Here is a 22,053-nt window from a genome sequence, read left to right as displayed (position 1 = left end):
AGCATTAGCGACGCTATTGTACGCATATACACTGTCAGTCAGTTGAAAGAATTGAATCGACGCATTAAGACGGGTGTTGCGACTACTGCGATCAATTATAAACAAAACTTGAGTGAAAAATTCGAATTGTGCTGGTGAATCTCGTTGCGAGTGAAGTGAATTCAAATCAATATTCTTTGTTAAAAAGTTTTCAATAATTCAGAACCAATCATTCCATTTGAATTTTTGCGCATTTTCAACATAATGGCCGAAGCAAATACTGAGCAGGTAATATTCGTACATACATGGTATAGGGCTGTGCATAGGGAAAATAAACGCAAAAAGAATTATCGATTTTTCCCCCAAGTGATTCATATTACGTTAATTTTCTGTGCATTGATTTTTAACCGATTCTGCTTTCGTTCGTTTTCGTTTCTTTTTTTCTCTCTCTCTCTCTATCCACACATGCAAACAAAATTTGAATGGAATTAGGGAAAAGAGTTTAATAAATTAAAACATGACTTGGAAGAGCATCGAGAGTTAATTTTACTTCTCAGTTCCGTGCTAAAATGGGAGAAGAAATTCTATCCAGGAGTTATATTTGGCGCAATATCATTTTTGTTCCTGATTTTATGGTTTTTGAATTTGTCGCTGTTGACATTGGTCGGGGTCATCGGTGTCGTCTGCATTCTTATTGATTATGGATATCCAATCGTTTCGAAAATCATTTTTAAACCAGAAAATTGGACTGGCGCCCAAGAGAAGGCCTACGAAGAGGTCGTCAACGAAATTTTAGCCATCAAATTGAAAGTATGCGGTATCACCAAATATGCATGCATACCGAAAGAAGAAAAAACAATTGTGGTGAGTAGACAATTTTTTTTCTAACGAAAAATGTGATTTTATGTGGATTAAAGAAAAATTCCACGTAATTTAATCCATTTAAGTTTTTTTTTTTGATGACGTAATCATGCTTTACATGAGCTCAAGGTCTCTTGGCACGTACATGATGAGAGTTAGAAAATGGAATTCATTGTGATTTTTTTTTCATTCATATTGTACCACGTATCATTCGAAATTGCGGTGCGCGTAATTTGTTGCGCGATGCGCAATTTTATTAAATTGATTCGTGTTGTTAATTGCTAAAATGTGTTTGATTTTATGACTATATATATGTGTGTTTTTTTTCTCTCTCCTTTACAGTACTACCTCGGCGCTGCTGGTGGTTTTATTGCGCTCGCCTATATTGGCTCAGTCATAGACAACTTTTTGTTGAGCTATTTGGCTATACTCGGTGTTGCATTGTTCCCCGGTCTCAGTCGTCATGGTGTCGGTAAAATTGTCATCGAAAAATTGCTGGACCAAGTAAAACAAATCAAAGAAAAAACCATCAAGAAAAATTAAACGAACAAATAATTAAGCACGCGCTCGACGCACCTTGCATTCCCAATAATCATTTTATTTTTCTCAATTTGTGTGCGTGTGTGTGTATGTCCGTAAATGCGTTTCCGCTTTTCCGATGATAAAAAAAAATCAACGGCCCAATAATAACAACACCGATTTATACACACATAGACCGATAAACAGTAAAAAAATAATAATAATAAAAAATGAAAAACCAAAGCAACCATCGCATGAATTGCTACATTTTTTTATTTTTCGTAATGGCGTGCGTTGAGCAGTGATTTTCAATGCTACAGCACAATTTAGACGTAAATTATTATTTAACAAGAAAAAAAGAGACAAAAAAATCTACTAAAAAAATACATTAAAGATATTACATGTGATTCATAACATTTAATCTTTGATAATTTATAAAATGATGTTTACATGACCCACACAGAGCAAAACATTTGAGAGCATTGTACGATGAAATTTGATTGTTAGAGAACGTTTTCTTTTTTCGTTTATAGAAACCAGACAATGGAACACATACATATTTAAATGGAACATATTTATAGAAAATAGTAAACAAAAAATCAGGCTCCACTTGAAAATGTACAACACTTGTACATTTCATTTGGGATTCTTTCTTTCAAAATTTATAAAAATTATTGCTCCTCATTCCATAGAGGAATCACCCAATCTATATAACAAAACTTTTCTAACTATTCGTATTTATATAGCTAAATGACATTTTTTTCCCGTACAAAAGAAAACAACCACAAAAATTTACTACTCGAAAAACGTAAACTGACTTATTCAAGCATTAGCTGCTCATGTGTTATGAACAAATTTGAATAATTGTCATCTCAAACATACAAATGAATCGATACACAAAAAAAATATTATTGAAATACTTTCTTGGAAACATATTCGGGACGTTGCGCACGATGAATTCATCATCAATGGTCGAATTTATCCGGAGAATTTATTAGATCAATTTTAAAACGCATCTGCAGAATATTTGTACTGCAAGTGCGCCGAATGAAGTTAATCAAATAAATTTATCGAACATACTCAATTATTGATTATGAATTCATCGCACCGAATGCCCTGAACAAAATATATTTAAAAATATTTGAACATTTTTTATACTGATATAATATGAAGGACGAGAATGTTTGCTGCATTTTTCACATAAAAACAAAATTTGATTTTTTTCCATCAAATTGATAGATTGTAAAACGAAGAAATAATCGTGTTTGTGTCCAGTATTTTTTTTCCTATCATTTGCGCGCATTTTTAAAATACGTTTTATTCCACTTGAATGATTTTTTTTCGACTTCTTGATAATGGATGACATCATTTCTTGAAGAAAAATGTAAACAAAAGCTGCTGCTTTTTTCATTCATCACCAAGCAAAATCTTTAAAAATTTAAGATCTAAAAATAAATTGTAATAATTCGGCAAATGCTAGCAGGCCATCAATGTTTTTTTTATCGCATTTTAATATAAAAACAAAATACAGATTACGAGAAAGGGCAAACTGCATTCTTAATTGATTTATTTGGCCTGTTATTTGCAGCTACCAAAGAATATGAAATCGCAAATTACAAATAAATTAAAAATTGATAATAAAATAAATGTCCAGATGATAATTATTTTGCCGAATGACAAATAAAATACCAAACCGAACCGAACATGCAGATTATCACAAAATTGTACTAAATGCATGACGACAAAGTAAACAAAATGTTTGTCACACTAACTAACACTATACTAGATGTATCATCCAAAGAATGCCATATATTATCTCTTTCTGTTCCTCTATCTCAAAATAGAATGCGCCAAATGATCTCATGCTCGGGTTTATTTGCTTGACGAAGAAGGAATGAAATGAGCGCTCGACAATTAAAAAACTATTGGTTTTGCAATATAGTTATTTTTATTTAATTTCTATTTCATACCGCTCCCGCTTGACACCGTCTTTTTAAATGGATAGAATTTTTATTTTTGTTTTCTCGCCCACTTTGTTTATGTGTATATATCTATAAGTGCATTATGATTCCATGTACCTAATTTTATTGATTTATATTACTTACAATGTTAAAGTTCGAAAAATTGTATTTGCGGCGGCATACGTTATCAGACAAAAGAGAGAGAAAAACAGAGAGTTAACTCAATATACGGTCACTATATTCATAAACAATGGACTGTGTCTCCTTCTCATTGATTTGGGGGTCATCAATTGAACTCTCTGAATATTTGATATTGGCGCCAATTCCACTCGATGTTACGTCGATTCAAGTGTATCGAATGAAAAGAAGATATTTTTAGAAATTGTTCTTTTTTTTGGTTCAATTATCTCTACGCGCAAATTGCAATGATCCCTGATTTGAATGTGACCGATGTCGATTGGTTGAATCGCACTCGTACTTTGGCATTTTGTTTCGGCAAAACAGATAAAATTTATAACAAATGAATATTTGTCAGCAAATTAGGTAGCATAACGTTAACGTTTCCTTTTTTCTAGACTAATTGCAATGTTATTTGGTTTGTTTCGATATCGATATTTACCGTATTCAATGTACCAGTACCTATATTTTAAAACGAATATTTATGTATTTTAGAAATCATTATATTTATATTTAATTGTGTAAGTGATGCTAAACAAATATTTTTGGTTATCCTACAGCACATCATTCGAAATCGCTTTAAAAAAAACAATGAAATGATTTGTTCCATTTTGGAGATATTGTAATTTTTGTTTGTTTGAAGAAAAAAAAGAAGCGCTTTCCAGGCTATTGTTTTCGTTTTAGAAAAATGAGCATTAGTCTTTTGTGTCACATATGGATGATGTGAAACGATTGCTACAAAGCATTTTAATGCGTAATTGATATAATCGAATGCTTTGAGGTTTTTTTTTAAGTTTTACGATTGATTTGTGTGTGATTCAATAAGATAATCAATTTTACTGTATACTCACTGATCCTTTTTTTACCCCTCCATCAAGTACGAAACAAAACAAAAAAAAAAGCAAAATCCAAATATACTATCAAACTGTGTACAACTAATAAAGAGCAAAAAAAAATTTACAAATGATATTATTCAAATATAATCACTTAATCAATAGAATGAGTAATGAAGTAAAATTAAAATAAAAAAATCAAGAAGAGGTCACGTTCTTATACGATGACCTTAATAAACGCAGAATAAGGAACTTTATAAACGATACAACATTAACAACAACAACAAAACAACCAATTTGTCTTGTGCATTTCATTTTATATACACATAAATAAATAGAATTGATATTAAAAGCTAAACCAAAATTATTCACTATTTCATTTTGTCTCAATAAATAGCAGCACCAAACGTGATGCAAGTGATTTTATTTCAGGTAGACAGGCGGATGGCAAAGGGAAATATCTGTCATTTCATTGAATGATTTTGGAATTTGTATTGTGTGCATTTTCTCTCATCAAAAACTTTACAAACTAAATTATAATCGGAAGACATGATTTTGTTCGATTTCACATTGTTTATTGAATGCTTGTCATTGAAATGTAATTAAATGAAATGTAATTTCTATGATGGTTAGTTAGTTACGCTCATTGAGCGATGGTTATACACAGTCTGTGTTTTGGACCACCGACTTCATCTCCGCTTCAATATTCATCATAACGTAGATAAAATCCAATAACTATTCCACCAAAACTATGAAAATGTTCGTGTGCGCCAGCAGTTCGTCAACCTTTTACTGATAAAATATGTCCTAGTGAGCTATATCTACCAGATTTTTTCCGATGTAATCAACTCCAAAAACACGAATATACACACATGTAATACACAGTAGCACATCGGCGATTCACAAGGGAGTTACTGGCCATGCATTCAAAATTCGAGAGCGCAGAGTGTGCGGCACCGGCAACGACGACAATCAAATCTCCAATGCGTGTTTCGCAACCATTCGTCGCTGGGGTACATTTTGCACAATCCGTTCTTCAACAGATTCTTTTTTTGCACCATTGTTTGTCCATCCGTTTCGATTGTGGCGATGGAAATTCGTGCTGACATAATCATTGAGCGCTCTTTTTTTTTCATTCCATCATAGTAATATGGAGACTAGCAAACATTTATCCATTTAATGCAAACTCATCCATTGGCATACATTCAACGACGAATATTTTCTACTTTGTGTGACAGATTCGGTGTGATGGCAGTTAGTTTCATTGGTACGGCATCCATTCGCATGCTGCTGTCTTTCGATGCATCTGTCTCACAATGTTTGTGTTTGTTCTTTTTGAAAATGTTAGGTTGGTAACAACATTCGCACACACATAGCAAATAAATTTCCTCTCCGCCAAAACGACACACACTCTCTCTTTCTCTCATTCGTCGAGTGTGCACGTTTTCCATCCTTTGGAATCGTCTATCCACTTCCCCAACAACAGAGAGAACGAAAGTTGCCAGAGAGGGCATGGTCGTGAGAGAGATTGGAATGTTTAAGGGAAACAAATAACCGTTTTCCGTCGATAAAAGCTACAGCACGCTCAGCATCTCAGTTCATTATCAGTTTGGCCGATGATCAAAGTAGTCATCCCAAGCAAACAGTCTAGAGTGTGGTATGGTAAACATTTTTTTGCTTAAGTATCAAATATATCGCTAGTTAATCAGCTTAAAGTGAAATAGTACGTAAATTTTTTGGTATTTTTGAACCAAAATAAAAATCGAAAAATCCAGTTCAAATTCGACAAAAAAAGCATACATTTAATGAAGTAGTGATTTTGGAACCTTTTTTTTGGCGGCGTTTAAATTGATGTGATTCAAAAAAAAATGTTCGATGTTTAAATGGTTACACAATCGAATCGATTTTCATTCGATTAAAAGTGCTTTGACGATTGAAGAAACGACATACACTCAGAGAACGAGAGACTTGTTTACATGCACTACAGTTCGGCACATGTGTGACACGCATAACGAATTTTAAAATGCATAATAAATTTAATTACACTCGTATTCACTTTTGAAACGACGACGACAAAAGTCAATATAACTGCATAGAAACACAAGCGATTGTAAATGTGAAAAAGGGGATCCTCGGTTTAAAAAAAAAGAGCCAACTCATGTACGCTTCAGCTGGAAATGCTTTTGACATTTTGCTTTATTCATAGGCAACTCAATTTTCCGACGGTTTCAAGCTTCGAATTAATGTTATTAAAAGATCCATTAGATAGCGACTGTGTCATGGGTTTCAATGTTTTTTTTTAATTTACAAAAGCATGATCTGTTTTCCTATTTAATTCAAATCAATCTCGTTCAAAAGCGGGAATATCATATCAATTTTTTGCCCCTTCCGTTGTCTCGCATATCCGAGAGTAAATTGCCGTGGTTGGTTGTCATATTCATTTTCCATGAACTCGATCATCATAAATGGCCATAATCGGTTGGTATGTATTTGTTTAACCGGCGGACGAGGCGACTCTTTCTACCTTAATTTGCATCGTTTTTTTATTCATTTATTTTCTCTTCTGAAATTGAATGAAGCAATACATTTTCTAAAGCTTCGTTTTTTTCGCCACTCGGCTCATCAATGTTAATTTCTATCTCTCTCTCCAATTTTGAATCTAATGCAATTATCTTGTTTCCTGTATAGCGAACAGGTAATTTAAAATGAAATTGTGGACGAGAAAAGAGTAGAAGAAAAAGACCGCTATGAGTGAAACGCCACGAGGAAAGTTGGTGTGAAGCGTTAACGAAATTGAATACGAGACGAGAGATAGACAACTTAGCCAATGTATAATGAAAAAGGGTTTCCCATTCTCCATCGATTTTCGGGTGGGCTGTTTTCAATGAAAATTGTTTGTTCGTGTCGATGCCATTGGGTTGGTTCGGTAATTGAGGTTTTTCATCGTCACTCTTGCGTTGCGTGCGTATGTACACGAAATTTTTCGTACGTGCAACATTTTAAAATCCCTTTTCCAATTCCTCCCGGCTGTTCTATCACAAGTAATCACCGTTCTACATTGTGGCAGCTTTCGAGCTCTCCGTTTCACAGATTAAAACATAAATCATAATAAACGAAGTAGAAACTCTCTGCCGAAATTTTGTTTGTCGTGCGTTTGACGTATGCATGTGTGTATGAGTCTCTCACCACTTAGTGTTATTAATGTTAATCAATATCAAAAATTTAAAACTTTGTCTAATTAGAGACAGACTGCAAAATCAAATACAGTGTTGCATTTATAAAAAAAACTGGGGTAAAATAACAAAACAAAAACTACGATCCACAAGAACGAGCAAACGAAGTGTGCACGGGACAACTTGGCAACCCATTTTCGGAATAAAACAAATCCACTTGACGGAGCAGCATTATAATTTTTCGGGTAATTTTGCCATGTTTATTATTCTGTTGCATGTTTTGTATTATGAATTAGCACCCATAATAAGCGACGATAACGATGAAAGAGCGAAAAACTGCCCGAGCTAAACGGTATTAAAAGTTTTATAGCCGTTTCCAGTGTATCAGTGGGTCGTAATGAATAATAAACGTTGACGCTTTATATGCAAATGTTAAATCAACTTGGCGCAACGCACCACACTTAGAACGTCGTGACCGAATAAGAGACTGAATGCCGATAAGGATAGGAAAAAGAACGTACGACAGTAATGAGAAAGGAGCGCGACACACACACATATATAAAAATGTCTCAGTCTCAATTATTTATTTAATCATTGAGTAGTGACGGCGTGTATGGTTGAGCCTAACTGCGCTTTACATTCAAATTTCAATCTATTGTATGTGAATCAATGGAAGAGAATGAGTAAAAGCCGACATGACCTGAACCATGTACATTTATGAAAGTTGTCTGATTCCATATGCAACCATTCACTGTTTAATCGTTCACGTACTTCATTTTCCATCGTTGGATTTCCTTCTATCGCATGCCAAATGAACACTCAGTTGCATACACACACACGCACACACACACACATACATTCTCCCTTTCCCCATCGCTGTCTCTTTCTCAAAAACATATACACGTTCTTCGCACCGAATGTATCCATGGACGTGGAAAGGAGCAGTCATTGTGTAGAACGCGCCCGTTATATGTACGTGATCGCACATGAAAATAGTTGAAGTGAATTGTATATGTGTGTGTGTGGCAAAGGCGATCCTTTTTGCTATTGTGTATAATGAAATCCAATTAATTATTCATATGATGTTCGCTTTATGGCAAAGATTTTCACTGTGTTACACACTACTTCTCATTCGAATCATGAGATACATATAGTCCCGTTTCGTAAATGAGTGACGTAAATGTCAAGCATAACGATGAACGCCATTTTTAACATTTATTTTCTATTTATGCTGTCTTTCTATTAGCCTCTCTCAAAAAAGCTTTGTTTAATTTAAACTCATCTCTTTGATAAATTAAACAAGTTGAATTGTTCATATTGTTCCATTGTAAGCCGTAAGCAAAATGGTGATTTTGCTTGCAAATCGTATGAAAATGGAATTAAAATGAGAAAAAAGCGTCTACAACTCAATTATTTGTTCGATTGATTTTCGGGGTAGTCAGCAAACGAAACGAATTTAATTGACTTCCATGCATCAATCTCTGTGATTGATCTACACCTGAGGCCAACCAATTCAATCCACTTACGAAAAAAAGATTGAAATCCATTTTTCATAGTTATTTAACGATTCCATGAGCCTCTTACCATTGATTGGTAATTTCGAAATTTTAGGCAAATTTATATGCACCGTTTTTTTGCCCTCTTTGCCATCTTTTGTTCATGCACATTGTTTTACACGAACAAAACAAAGCATTATTCGGATGATATATGAATGAATAATATGTTTCGGGCAAAATTAACACAAGTAAAAGATAATCGCCGACAAAATGGATCGACAGTATGTCTGTCTGTGTGTGTGGCATCTGTGGAATTTTATCAAAGGTACAACTGAATATTTTATCTTTTCAGTTTGTTAATGTTTGTTCGAGCGTTTATTGGATCAAATGTCGATGTCGTTATCTTGTACAATGGGAATTGTTATCGCTATTGCTATTGACCTGTAAATGTCAAACTGTGTGGAATATGCCATGCAAACTGAATTATACACCATTTTGAATATGCATAAGCAAACATTGCTCTTTCTCATTCTCAACCTCGATTTTCGTTCCCCTCATGTCCTTCGCTCTTCCATCTCCGTGTTCAACTTTCAATGTTTACTAACTAACGGTGTAAATGGAGCGTGCAATCATCCCTGACGAAAACAGATAAATCGCGAACTTATACTTAGATAATGTAACTATGATGGTGTTTATGATAGTCGAAAGCTTTTGTGATATGTTTGCAAGTAAACAATTTTCATCTCTTTCCATTTCAATGAATTTTTGACTGCGAACAATTTTTTCAACCATATTCAGCATATTTTTTGTTCTTTTTGGCCCTGGTGTTCATATTGCATATTAAAAATCATAAATTGCGTGATTTCACACCTAAAATAGAGCAGAGCGAGAGAGAGAGGCCAATTCTAACATTGATTTATAGGCAATATAAACCGAATGAATGGACCAGCTTTTAACTCTTTTCTCATCGCATTAAATGAAAATGGGATTCGGTTAAGCTAAGAAAACCACTTTGCAAATGCACCACCGTTGATTTCTTGTTGCGCTCTGTATGCAAGAGAAAACTTTCAATTCTAAAATTGCGTCTCTAAATCCCATCTTAATATAGAGTCGGAAATTCGGCCACTTTTTGGAATCAGTTTTTGGTTTCGAGATTATATCGAATCTACGATGTAAAGTTTGCGGGTACGTCGGTTCTTTTGTGGAAAAAGTCGATGGAAAGCGGCGTCATCTGTTCCATATTTAAGCGTTTGAAAAAAAGTAATTCGATTCACTTGCATGAATCGTTTTTGTCGATGCTTTTGGCGGCGGAGAGTTTTAAAAAAAAGAAAGGAAAAAAACGAACCATGATGGTACAAGTGAAAATGTTACACAATGTTGGCATATTGAAAATGGAAACTCGGTGACAATGTTCATATTATATTCACAAGTTGTCAACAGTTCATGCATATGAAAGCGTGCTCATATTAACTTCCAGCGCTAGTCGAAATGAATTTTTCGTTGAACGAGATGTGATTTTTTTGCTTCTGATGAACAAAAAATCCACTTAAATTTTGGGGAAGAGAGAGCGAGAGAGAGAACATAAAAAAAATAGCAAATGTAGCATAATATGCTATTTCCTGTACGCCTAACATCATTTCGGCCGAGATAAAGTGGAAACACAGTCATATTCATAATTTGATAACTTTATTTTAAAGCCTGTGTGGCGACTTTGTTGTGCGATTTTTATTTCAAATTGTTCGCTTCAGGCACGCACCCTATACAGTAATCCAAGCAGAGATGAGGACATGCGGAAAAATTGAATTCAAACAAAAATTATCATAGTATTTTAAAAGGTATCCTGAGAGCTTTAATAAAATCAGTTTCGACAGCATCAGCGAAAAAATAATACGGGAGACCTTTTTTTAATAAAAAAGTCAACCGGTAGAACGAGAAGAGGAAAAGTGGATACAAAAAAACGATTTTTTTTCTGTGATGCAATATATCCACTTTGAAATTAATTGAATTCATTGAGATTGGATGCGCATTTCAAAATTAAGTACGAAAGCCCATTTGAACAATCAATGCATTCGAATGAAAATTATTATCATATCCGTCACATTGCATGTAAATGTGATTGATTGAAGTACGGGCTTTTTTTCGATGAAATTTCTCAATTAAATTTTTATTGTGGTTCAATTTAATTCAATGTGGCGCTGCTGGCAACAAAATGAATTTCTCGTTAATCACTTTTGTTTAAAATCGACCGAGAAGATGAAAAAAAAGCACAATAGATTTAATCAAGTCATTTACCATGAATACGCTATTAATTTCAGCCGATGCTTATGAATGCACATTGCTCCCTTTCGCGCCTTCATTTATGGTAAACTTATTGCAAGTAATTATACATTATGTGACTCTTTGTCATTTTTCAATGTTGAACATTATCTCGCATTTAGTTTATAGTGCACGTTTCATTCGGCGCTTCGAACAGAGTTAAGATCGGCTTTTGCATACACACATGAACACCAGCGATACGATTGAAATCCAAGGATCGTTTTCATAATAAATAATAAGAAATAAATTAGAATTCTTCTGTGGAAAATTTTAATGGGATAAAATGGAGCCCGATGTATGCCGTTGCTCCTATTCATTTAGAGACAAACCAAAATAATAGAATATTTTCCGTATGAAATGAAGCATTTCTCATCTTGTGTGCCATGGCTTATATTCGTCTGTGTATCACACACAATATCTCTGTTACATTCCATGGACCGTGGCGTGTGTAAGATGAGAACTGCGTACTTGAGAAATATTTCTTTTGCAAAGCGCTTGGCTTATGAGAAGATTATTTGGTGTTGCTCGTGTTGCCATTGTTTGTCATATGTATGCATTGGTTGTGCGTCGCATCGCTCAGAATATTGGAGAGGCGTGTGTGTACTTAATATTGAGCTGATGATGGCTACACTCAAGAGCATGTGTGCGCACATACTGAAACACAGTGCTTGCGACAAATGTTTTCGGTAAAGCATTATGACATGATTCCATTGCATTTTATTAGTATTATTATTTAATATATTTATTTCTGTTGAACATAAATTCCATCGATGTAAGTTTGTGCCGGTGTGTGTTGAAGGCTTTTCCTGAAATAAACATAAACTTGACGAGAAATAAACTTTCGATCGATTCAAGCAACTTAGATAAAATGACAGTCAAGTATATAATTCCCCAAGTATATGGTTCCCGACGTGAAAACACCATATTTGAAACAGCGAGCAATTACATTTTCGACAATAATCAAAACTAACATATTTAATCCGAAATGTAGATGTGTCAAGTCAATCGATACATATATTTTTCATTTATACGGCACACCAAGATTTAATATGCAAGGTGCTCATACGGGAATGAGGTACGAACGGCAGAAAAATGGGCGGAACTATTATACATCACTTAATCGCTTTATGTCAATCAGCAGAATACTTCACATATTTCTCTGAGAGATATAATTAAAGATTTCGTTACCATCTAGCTGGTATTTTCTTGTGTAAAATTGAATGTGATTTTTTGGAATGCCTGTCGCATTTTTGAAAACATTGTACACATGATTCTTGTCCATAAAATTCCGTACACTCCATGGAAAATGCCACCGAACGCAAATTGAGTGAAGAACACAAGCAATAGCAATTTAATTTATTCCTTTGATGCATCAGCATCGTTTGCAATGACAACATTTCACTCGCATTTAAGGACAGAATCATATATTATGGAAACAGGTGTTTGGATATTTTAATAAATGCCAAGCGGTTTTGAAAGTGTTGCACACATTGAATTTTTATTATGAAAATTTATGCATGGCAATGTAGCGTTAAACTTGACGCCTATCTCAGCTTTTACCTATATTCCACACCCACACCCACACTTACATACATGTGTAAAAGTTGTGTTTTACAGTTTACCATTGAATAAAACGTATAATAATGCTATATTGGTGTTGTGTGCAATTTATTGCATTACCGCATCACTTTGCCAGTGAACTGCAAGGATGAACCGAATTAAATGGAGTTCAATTACCATGAAAAAGCATTTCAGCGGTATTGTCTCATCGCGTTCGAGGTTTTTGCGCGCGCACGCATCAAATTCATACCATACACACACCGGTCTGCTATCAGTGACGCGTTGACACAACCGATAAAATGAAAACATATTGCTAATGAGCAATTGCTAATGAATATATTAACTTGACTTAAATAATGAATAGCATACGATGCTTCTACTGTGCATATATATAATATATCGTGTCGGTCTGACGATGCCATCATGTGAAAACATGTGGAAACATTTCACAATGTATCAAACGATTTAAATGAAGCGACGCATTTCAGAAAAACTGATCACTTTACATGGGAACGAGAGAATGCGAATTCATTACGTGCAAGCGAATTGTGCGGGCTAATCCAATACACCATCATTTTGCATCAAAAATAGATATTCAACACATGCACATCGGTTAATTTGTTGCACGATTTTGATCCATTTTCTCGCTCCAATTAATGTATTCAACGTACCCACAATGAAAATGATTCGATTAATCTCTCTTTTTTTAATTACATTCTTCGTTCAGCTTTTTTTTTCATTTCAATTTTTTTTTTGTTCTGCATGAAAAAACAAAAAGACTCAAAGGGGTTGAATCGAAAAGAGTGAACAAAAGAAATATCACAAAAGGAGCATTATTTTCTTTATTTTTTATAATCTTTCGGTCTCCCTTCATTTCTTTATCTCTCGAAGGTGGGGGTTTTTCACAAGAAATTTATGACAGACTAAAATGCCTTTCAAAATGGAATTTATACAAATTCCACTTGAAATATAATCATATTCTCCATAGATGAATTCAATTCGAAGATTTTTAAATGTAATTTGGTTAAAACATTTATGAGAGAAAAAAAAACCTAGAAAAAAATGTAGCAATGTATAATGTAAAATAATGGCATCGAAAATTGATCGCCGTTTTGATTAAAACAAAAGAATTTTTCATCTTGTTTGTATATAAAAGTCCTGTTGACCGACTTTTCGCCAAAGCATTTTACAATAATGATGCGGTGCATGGGAGAACACAAGAAAATGACAAAAAAGAAACGAGAATAAGAAAGGAAGTGTGGATACGGTATAAAGGAACGACCGACCACGCTCCGTGTATTTCTGTTTGGTAATCTGATTCTGTGGGAAGCACTTACTTTGTTTATTGTTTTGATTAACGGTTCGTAAAACATGAAAACAATTGAAGAAAGGACAAATGCGCTGCATGAAAGCAGCAAAAGAAATGTCACTGCAATGAACAGAGACATTTTTTATTTGTTAACGAAAAAAAAGAAAGATCTTTGTCTTTGTATGAGTATAAAATCGAAATATTTTCCGGATTTTTCCTTTTTCGGGTGATTCTTTTCTTTTCCATTTCCGAAACGAAAATGGCATTTGTCTTGGGAAAATTAAATTCCTCGATGAAGAAAAGAAAACCGCATCGGTGTGATTACATGCACATTGTACACACAGAGAGAATTAAAGCCGTCCAAAACCTCCGGTAATCGTATATAATAGGCTGTTAAATGGGCAGACCGAGAGTCCTAGACTAGATGCTAAAGTTGCAATGCCGCATTGAAAGTGTGCAACAAAGTATATGGCCTCTCAACAAGCGCGTTCAAGTTGATGAAGTGCCGGAGACACGGAAAAGAGAGAGAGAGGGAGAGAGAGGCTAAAGGAAAATTGTATTACGGTGGTGTAGTTTGTACTGTGCGATACGTTTAGATTCAATATTGCCTCACGGAGACTTAAGCATGAGATGAAAAAGTGACTGCTTCCCGTTGAAACAAAGAACGTTGATGTCTATATTCATTAAATCCCGCACTTTATGCTTTTCTACGCGCTCAACCACACTTGTTTTTTTTTTTGTTTTTATATTCTACTGCTTTAGCTCATTCAAAGGCAAATAAAAACGTGACAGTACACAACAGCAACAGCAGCAGTGGCCGCGTACAGTTCAAGTTCTGACTGTTCACTTTGAAGTGTGTACACTATATATGATGTACTTAAACAAAAATGATTTTGCTCGACAACATAAGCGGTTAAGTAGTTGTTTGCAATAACATTACATATACCAGATGAACGCAGTGACACATAAACACACTACAGCGTTTTTTTATCGTAACGATAGTGGGTTCTTTTTTCATCTTGTTGTTTTAAAATCATCAAATAAAACGCTCATTTCATTCGCACAAAGCGACATTTTCTTGCAAAAAAACAAAAAATAAAATCATTAATATTGGCACATGAATTTTATATTTTTAATATAAAACAGTGCGAGAATAGCGGCAAATTTCCGACGCATAAAAAGCGGAGAGCTTTAATTTCTTTTTTAGAATGTCACTCGAAACAAGAAAAAAGGATGCGAGAGAGGGAAAATGTGAATGACGCTTTTGGCGTAGACAAAAAAAAAAGTAAGCAAAAACCAAAAAGTACTTAAACGGATTAAAAATTCTGAATGAACGGCTTTTTAAATCTCATAGAAATAGCACAAAAAAATCATATAAATGCGAATCCTTTTTCAACGTCTGCAAAACATTCAGACCATGTTATATCCGTCCATTTCTTTGTGATTAGAGTAAAAAAAACTTACTCAAATCCTCTGCACCATACATGGTATGTAACCTTTTATCGGTGGAATCTGCCCCTGATAAATTGGCTACAATACAACTCTCGAACACTTCTCAGAACGAAACAATTTTTGTAATAAAAAGTCTCAAACCAAAGACCTTCATTAAATATTACAAATTGATGGGGGGCGAAGATTGAACATGAAAAATTTACTCGAATATAGATCGAAATGAAGAAATAAAGAGGGCTCGAAAAACTTTTGACTGCAAACGCAAAAAGATTAAATTGAATGTTTAATGCGGTCAATAATTTTTCAGAATGTCCTTTGTTTCGTTCCTTTTTAAGTAATTTGATAAATGGCTTTTTTCCAAGATGGGCATGACAAAACCCAATGACAATAAACAAACGAATCGAATTCGTTTCGATTGATACTGGCTCTATTTCGTTAGAGAGCGAGAGAAAAAGAATGAGGAAGTGAAATAACAGCTTATCATTTGAGCTCCTTCACAATTTTTTCTCTGGCTTTGATCAGGCAATCAATTCCAATGACATTAAATAGACACTCTGCTTTTTTTTCGATAAGTGATGCATAGAAAAAGCAAACAGACAGCCACTTTTGCTATTAAATATGCTAATGGTACATTTTTTTCATGCTCAACATCAGGTTTTTTCGTGCACTTCACTTTTTGATCGGAAGAAGACAAGCGCAGAACAACAACGAAAAAAAAATCTGGCATCGGCTGACAAATGTGCAAAAAGAAGACATCAAATGTAAATATTTGACTGGTATAGTCGTTTTCAATAAGATCTGTTACAGCGAACTGTCAAAATTTTGAACAAACAACATACCCTCAACAAAATTCAAACCAAATTGGCACGTTTAACTAAGGAGCCTTGTGTACTTTTGAATGGAAATGCGTTCCGAAATTCATTGTATTAGTTTGACAACACAGATCTTTTTGGAAACGACTATACTTTTATTCGGAATTCATAATGGATATTGAGATAGGTTGACTAGGATGCGTGAGCTGTTGCCGCTACTTCATGGCCATCTTTTTCCATTTGCATTTTATCTTGTGTACTTAACATGAAACGAAAGCAAGCGGCGCACACCAAACACCATTCATTCGCTTATTCAACACCATATGTCATTCTTCATTCTTATCATATTTTCCTCTTTCATTTAAATCACGCTCCATATTCTGCCTCTTTTACGGTGTGTCTATACTGTCTAAGTTGTGGCTCCGACTGAATGTCAGTTTTTTCTCTTTTGCTCTCTTTTTATGGTATGTGCCATTACAAAATTGACTTGAGTAATGTGCATTGCATGACGACTTTGCTCTCGAACCGAGAAATCATAACGGAAACCTCTTGAAAATAAGCTCACTTGAACTGTATCGTCCAAAGAAGCAGCATAAACGCTTTCAAATCATCGAGTAAATATGAGTGAATGCACCCTACAAGTAAACGAAACGAAAAAAAGAGAGAAATAAATGAGATATTTTGTCCCTTTGAATTTGAATAAGTTATTAATGTTGTTTCGAGCATTTTCCACTTTGATCTTTGACTTTTTTTCCTTTTTCACATACATGTTCTATTCCCTGATGTTGCATGTGTGTTTGATTCGAAGTGCTGGAACAGTGGCGGTGGTGATGGAAACCTTGAACTTTATATAAATAGAAATTGCATACATGGTTTAAAAATGACAAATGAAAAACACATAAGAGCACATATACACAAGTTATATTGGATTATTTATGTCTGCAAATCAAGCGAGACACATTGAATTGAAATCTTTACCGAATGCAATTCCCAAACTGTGCATGTAAAAGCCCATATATTTCTTTGGAAATCTCTGGTGTAACAATAAGTGCACAGATTAGAATAATGAAATAGACTGAACGACGAAATGTTGCATTTTGAATGTTTAAATCGGTTTCACTCTTAACGGCTTCAAGCCCCCTCATTCTCATTCAATATATTTGCGGAAGTTTATATGTTCCACGTGAAATTTGCATATTGCAAATACTAATAATATTATTCCGTAAATTTATTCAGATACTTTAATTGATAGAAAAAAGCTCTCTTGGGCATATGAAATGACAGCATCATCAACATCGCTTTATTACTGCAGTTAACGTCTGAAGCCTTTTTATTTAACATAAAATTTACTCTGTGTATACTCTGTTATTGAATAAATACAATTTTGTTTGAATAATAATAAACCATGCTACTTTTGTAAATGCATCCACAAACCAAAAAACACAAGTTAACCGAATCCTTTAACGTACACCGAGTGTTGTTACTTTGGCCCAACTAGATCGGGAAAAGCGAATCAGTTGTTTTCAGTCAGTTTGTGTGTTGTTCGAATATAAATTCGTGTGCATATCTTTTAATTAAGTGTAAGTCATAACGTTGTAAATCTCTTGTTATTCTTGTGCAAAAGGAGAAAATCGGATGCGCTCAAGAATTTATCACACTGGATGCACTTCCACATCGCATATAATTACAGTTTATTTATTTACTTTGATGTCGTTAAAATTTTGTACTCTTCTTCATTTTCTATACATTTATTTCTTTCTTCAACAATTGTAATACTGCTCGTAGTGAAAAAGTGTGGTTTCAGAAAAAGAAAAAAAAAAGTTTTCTGACAAAAGGCATCTCGAATATTTTATGAAAATGTTGAGAGTTTACTCTGAAGGTTTAAAAAAAGTTCGAAAAAACCCCCTTCGACGAATTCCACAAAAAATTGTTTCAATTTGTTCTATTCGCATGGATTTTCCGTGTTGTTTCGTTTTGCTTTGCTACAATTTATGAGTATAATTCTTCAACATTTTGTTTTGACTGGTATATTTCCATCGCAACGAATGTGTATTTCTTCGTTTCACCGAGTTTTCCAGCACAAATTCTAATGAAGTCGACCATCTTTTTTCCCTTACATAAGTTAAATATTAATTTATACGAGTGGAGCTACAAAAAAAGCACTTCCACCAACTAAGCAATCTCATTTATTTAAACGAAGTGATTCAAAGCTTTCTCTCTATCTCTCACTTTTCATTTGGTCGGCAGAGCACAAAAAACGGGGGGCAGAGAAGAAACATTAAACAGAGAGAACCGGAGTCAGACTAATTCACAATTCGTATGTGAAACTTTTTCTCGTTTCGTTGGATTTGGATGTCATTTTTTCTTGAATCTCAGTGTGATGATTTTGGCATTCAGTCGTTTCGCAAATCAAAGCATTTTACGGTATAAAATGTTGCCAAAGCTCATACACAGTAACGAATTCACAAATCGTTGGCTGCCGTTAGATATCACGACCGAATGATAATTTTCATGCTTTACTCGTTTTTTTTTTTCGAAGTGGTTCGCATTCTTTTTTCGCCTTCTTCTTTGCACAGGAATAAATTCCAATGAAATCCGTATACTGCAGACAAACGATTTGTAGTAGCATCAAACAAATTACGGCATTTTTACTCTGTTCACTGATTCAAAATTCACGTTTGACTGTGAGTCAAGCGGCACCGATGGAGATTGAAGTTGGGAGAAAGGGTAAAATGAGCAAGCGAAAGATAGACATTTCGAAGAAAGTTGTTTGTTACGAATTTGAAATTTATTGTCACAATGCCAATTTGCTCGATTTGCCATGAACTTTGAAGACTTTATTATTTTAGTTGCAAAAGCATCATTCGAAATGTATCGAAGAGCTCGTCTTTTCTGCAACGAAATGAACGGCGCTCGCCGAGCGAAGTGAGTGTAAATTTGCTAAGCAATTGATATTGCTTGCACAGCATATGAATCGCAATTGGAATGAGTCGTATTCAAACTGACGCCATAAAAATTGAAATTTATTTTTCGTCTGTCAAACGAGAGAAAAAAATATATATATCACAATCTAAATGAATATGGAGCACGAATGATGCTGCATATTTTCATTTAGAATTCTGAACGAATGGCCAATTTAAATTGGTGTATGCACTGTGCAAAGCTCTATCTGAAACTGCATCTAGTTAAAATTCTCAAGTGTCTTTTCGATCAAACACAGTAATTGCCAGTTGGAGTCGGTGGATTGTGTGAGCTAAAAAGCACATTGATAAGACACGCACACACACATGCATCCAAACAAATAATGCTATCAAAGATCGTTGTTCACCACAAATTTGCACAAACAAACCATCGACTATTGGTAACCATCATCAGGATTTTCAAATCCTTCGATTTATACGCTGAATTGACAGTTTTGGTCGCATTTCTCAAATCCGGAATATTCCGATTTTCACACAGATATCGCAGAGGATGCGATATGGCGCAAAAAGAGAAAGGGAAACAAGCAAGAGCAATTGGATTTAAGAGGCAAACGATATAATTGAACGTTGGCGCTGAATTTTCATGCAGTGTCCGGATTTCCAAAGATGTCAATGTCATTTGCGTTTGAATTAGAAAATGTTGTCGTTTCAGCTCTGTATTAAATCAATATGGCAAATAGACATTAAATTGGATTACAGAACCACTTGATATTTGCATATCGATTGCGATTTATCTCTTTTCCATTTACACTGTCTCTACTCGTTTCCTGTGTGTGTGGTGTCGAACTCTCTGTCTATCCCAAAGCGTACTCTCCACCAAATTCAAATTTTGTGGTCGCAGATTATTTAATGTAAATCGGCTCGATATATACTTTCAAATTTCCGTTTTGTTTGCGAATCGAAGGTGGAAAATTTGCATCGTAACCAAACTATTTGCCAGGAAGCAGATAGACGAATGTTTCGATTCAAAATCGAAGTGGCATTAGTTTAATATTGCATACGGGGACTGAGAGATTGTGGCAGAAAGCATACGGGGACTGAGAGAGTAACAAGAATTATGGAAACAACGTGCGTTTACATTTTGACATTCATAATCAGAATGGTAATTTATTTGATTATGAAACAACATTGAGGTTGGAATGTATTAAATGGCAGTTACCGCTGTTTCACTCTACCCGTTAATGCGCTAAACTCAATTTATCTGGTTTGATTTATGCAACTTACGGTTGTGCATAATACGCTATGCGATTCCAACGGTACACTTTTGTTGACTTTTCCGTTATTGTTGTTGATTTCTTATTGCCATTCGGGTTTTCATTTGCAACGACTTTCTCTGTCTCTCTTGCAGTCTATCTTGGATTGTTTAAACTAATTAACGAAAGTACTTGAGTCTCTATCTTTTTGGCATAACGAAAAACTGTCAAGTAATTAATTTTCACCGTGCATACACTCGATGGCACTCTAAAAAAACAAGACGATCGTGCAATGCTGATGTCGCAACTATGGAAAATATTTATTCATATTCAGACGAGAGACGCATTCGGTCCTGGAAACCATCATATTGAATAAAACATTTTCTCTTAACTCGAAGATTAACTTTGTTATCATGTCTGTCTGTCGCGCATTCTCCCTCTCTCCCCAGAGTATTTCGTTCTCTTTCTCGCCAGAAAATAAGATAAATTATGTGCATTTGTACGATGTAATCACTAAATCCACTGTCATAAAAACCAAAATAATAAAATGATGTATTATCATTCGTCTTTTGGCTGTCATCGTGTGTGTAGTGTATTCGTCACGCGGGCGATAAACTAGGCAAAACAATGTGCAAACATTTTTTTCATGGTGCGACGGCAAATCTAACAGAACTTTTCCTTGTTACCAACACAACTCACTATCACTTTGTATAATAAAACTATTGAAATTCACAGTGCATATAGTGCTGTTGTATAAAATTACATTGAATTTCATCCACACATGACTTCCGACCTTTTCCTTAAAATAAAAGTTGATTTATCATTGCTGGCGGCGGCGACAGCGGTGGCGGAGTCTTTGACGTTATTAACCACCCCTTGTACATGTTTGCTGTGTAAATTTCTGTCGACAGCATGAAAAAATATTGACACTTTTGATTCATTGCGTGCGAATTAGAAATTCTAATTATAAACAGGGAATTTGCGTGAAAGCGCGTCAAAGTCCCAACTAATATGATATTCAAATATACATGGGATGTCTATATGTGACATGCACGCATCGACTGTGTTAATGTACATACAAAACAAATGTGAAACTGCTTCATTTCATCAATAGCAATTGGAACAAGCAATGTTTCGTTCTCGCAACGCATTTAAAATTCATAAATACAGTCAATTTAATGCGAATGCCATTGACATCAACGCCGCAAGCACATACATTTCGAGCGATTTCGACACATGTCAAAAGATTAAGCTACTTCATTTCCACAGCATATACACTTCGTTTGAACTAAAATACCCCACAAAACAAACAAAATGACTCGGAAATTTTACGACACAAGTACATTCAAATAATAATCATCATCGTCTCTCTATGTCTTTTGTAGGCTCGAACAAAAAAACACACAGAAATATATCGCTCTCTATCTAAAA

The 22,053-nt window shown here is 34.6% G+C and overlaps 2 protein-coding genes across 8 annotated transcripts in view; both read left to right on the top strand.

The window, feature by feature from the left end:
• Positions 1-29: 29 nt before the first annotated feature.
• Positions 30-4,433, top strand: LOC116343196 (ARL-6-interacting protein 1 homolog). Its single transcript, XM_031771130.1, has 3 exons — positions 30-267; positions 472-843; positions 1,183-4,433. Exons 1-3 carry the CDS (start codon positions 244-246, stop codon positions 1,381-1,383), a joined length of 597 nt encoding a protein of 198 aa, XP_031626990.1. The 5' UTR covers positions 30-243; the 3' UTR covers positions 1,384-4,433.
• A 1,504-nt stretch (positions 4,434-5,937) lies between these two features.
• LOC116343180 (probable serine/threonine-protein kinase DDB_G0282963) overlaps positions 5,938-22,053 on the top strand; it is a 95,074-nt gene continuing 78,958 nt past the window's right edge. For 2 of the 7 annotated variants that reach the window (XM_031771109.1, XM_031771103.1), the window contains exons 1-2: positions 5,944-6,053; positions 7,573-7,748. The gene's annotated coding sequence lies outside the window, so the exon portion shown is untranslated. Of the gene's footprint in view, positions 6,054-7,523; positions 7,749-16,290; positions 16,398-22,053 lie in introns of all 7 variants that reach the window. The other 5 variants (XM_031771104.1, XM_031771106.1, XM_031771105.1 and 2 more) reach the window with 5 other exon arrangements.

The sequence above is a fragment of the Contarinia nasturtii genome, unplaced genomic scaffold (genome assembly GCF_009176525.2).
Source record: "Contarinia nasturtii isolate CC-2019 unplaced genomic scaffold, AAFC_CNas_1.1 Cnas_scaffold_993, whole genome shotgun sequence".
NCBI lineage: Eukaryota > Metazoa > Arthropoda > Insecta > Diptera > Cecidomyiidae > Contarinia > Contarinia nasturtii.
The sequence above is the reverse complement of the archived record's forward strand: the minus strand, read 5'-3'. Positions and strand labels throughout refer to the sequence as shown.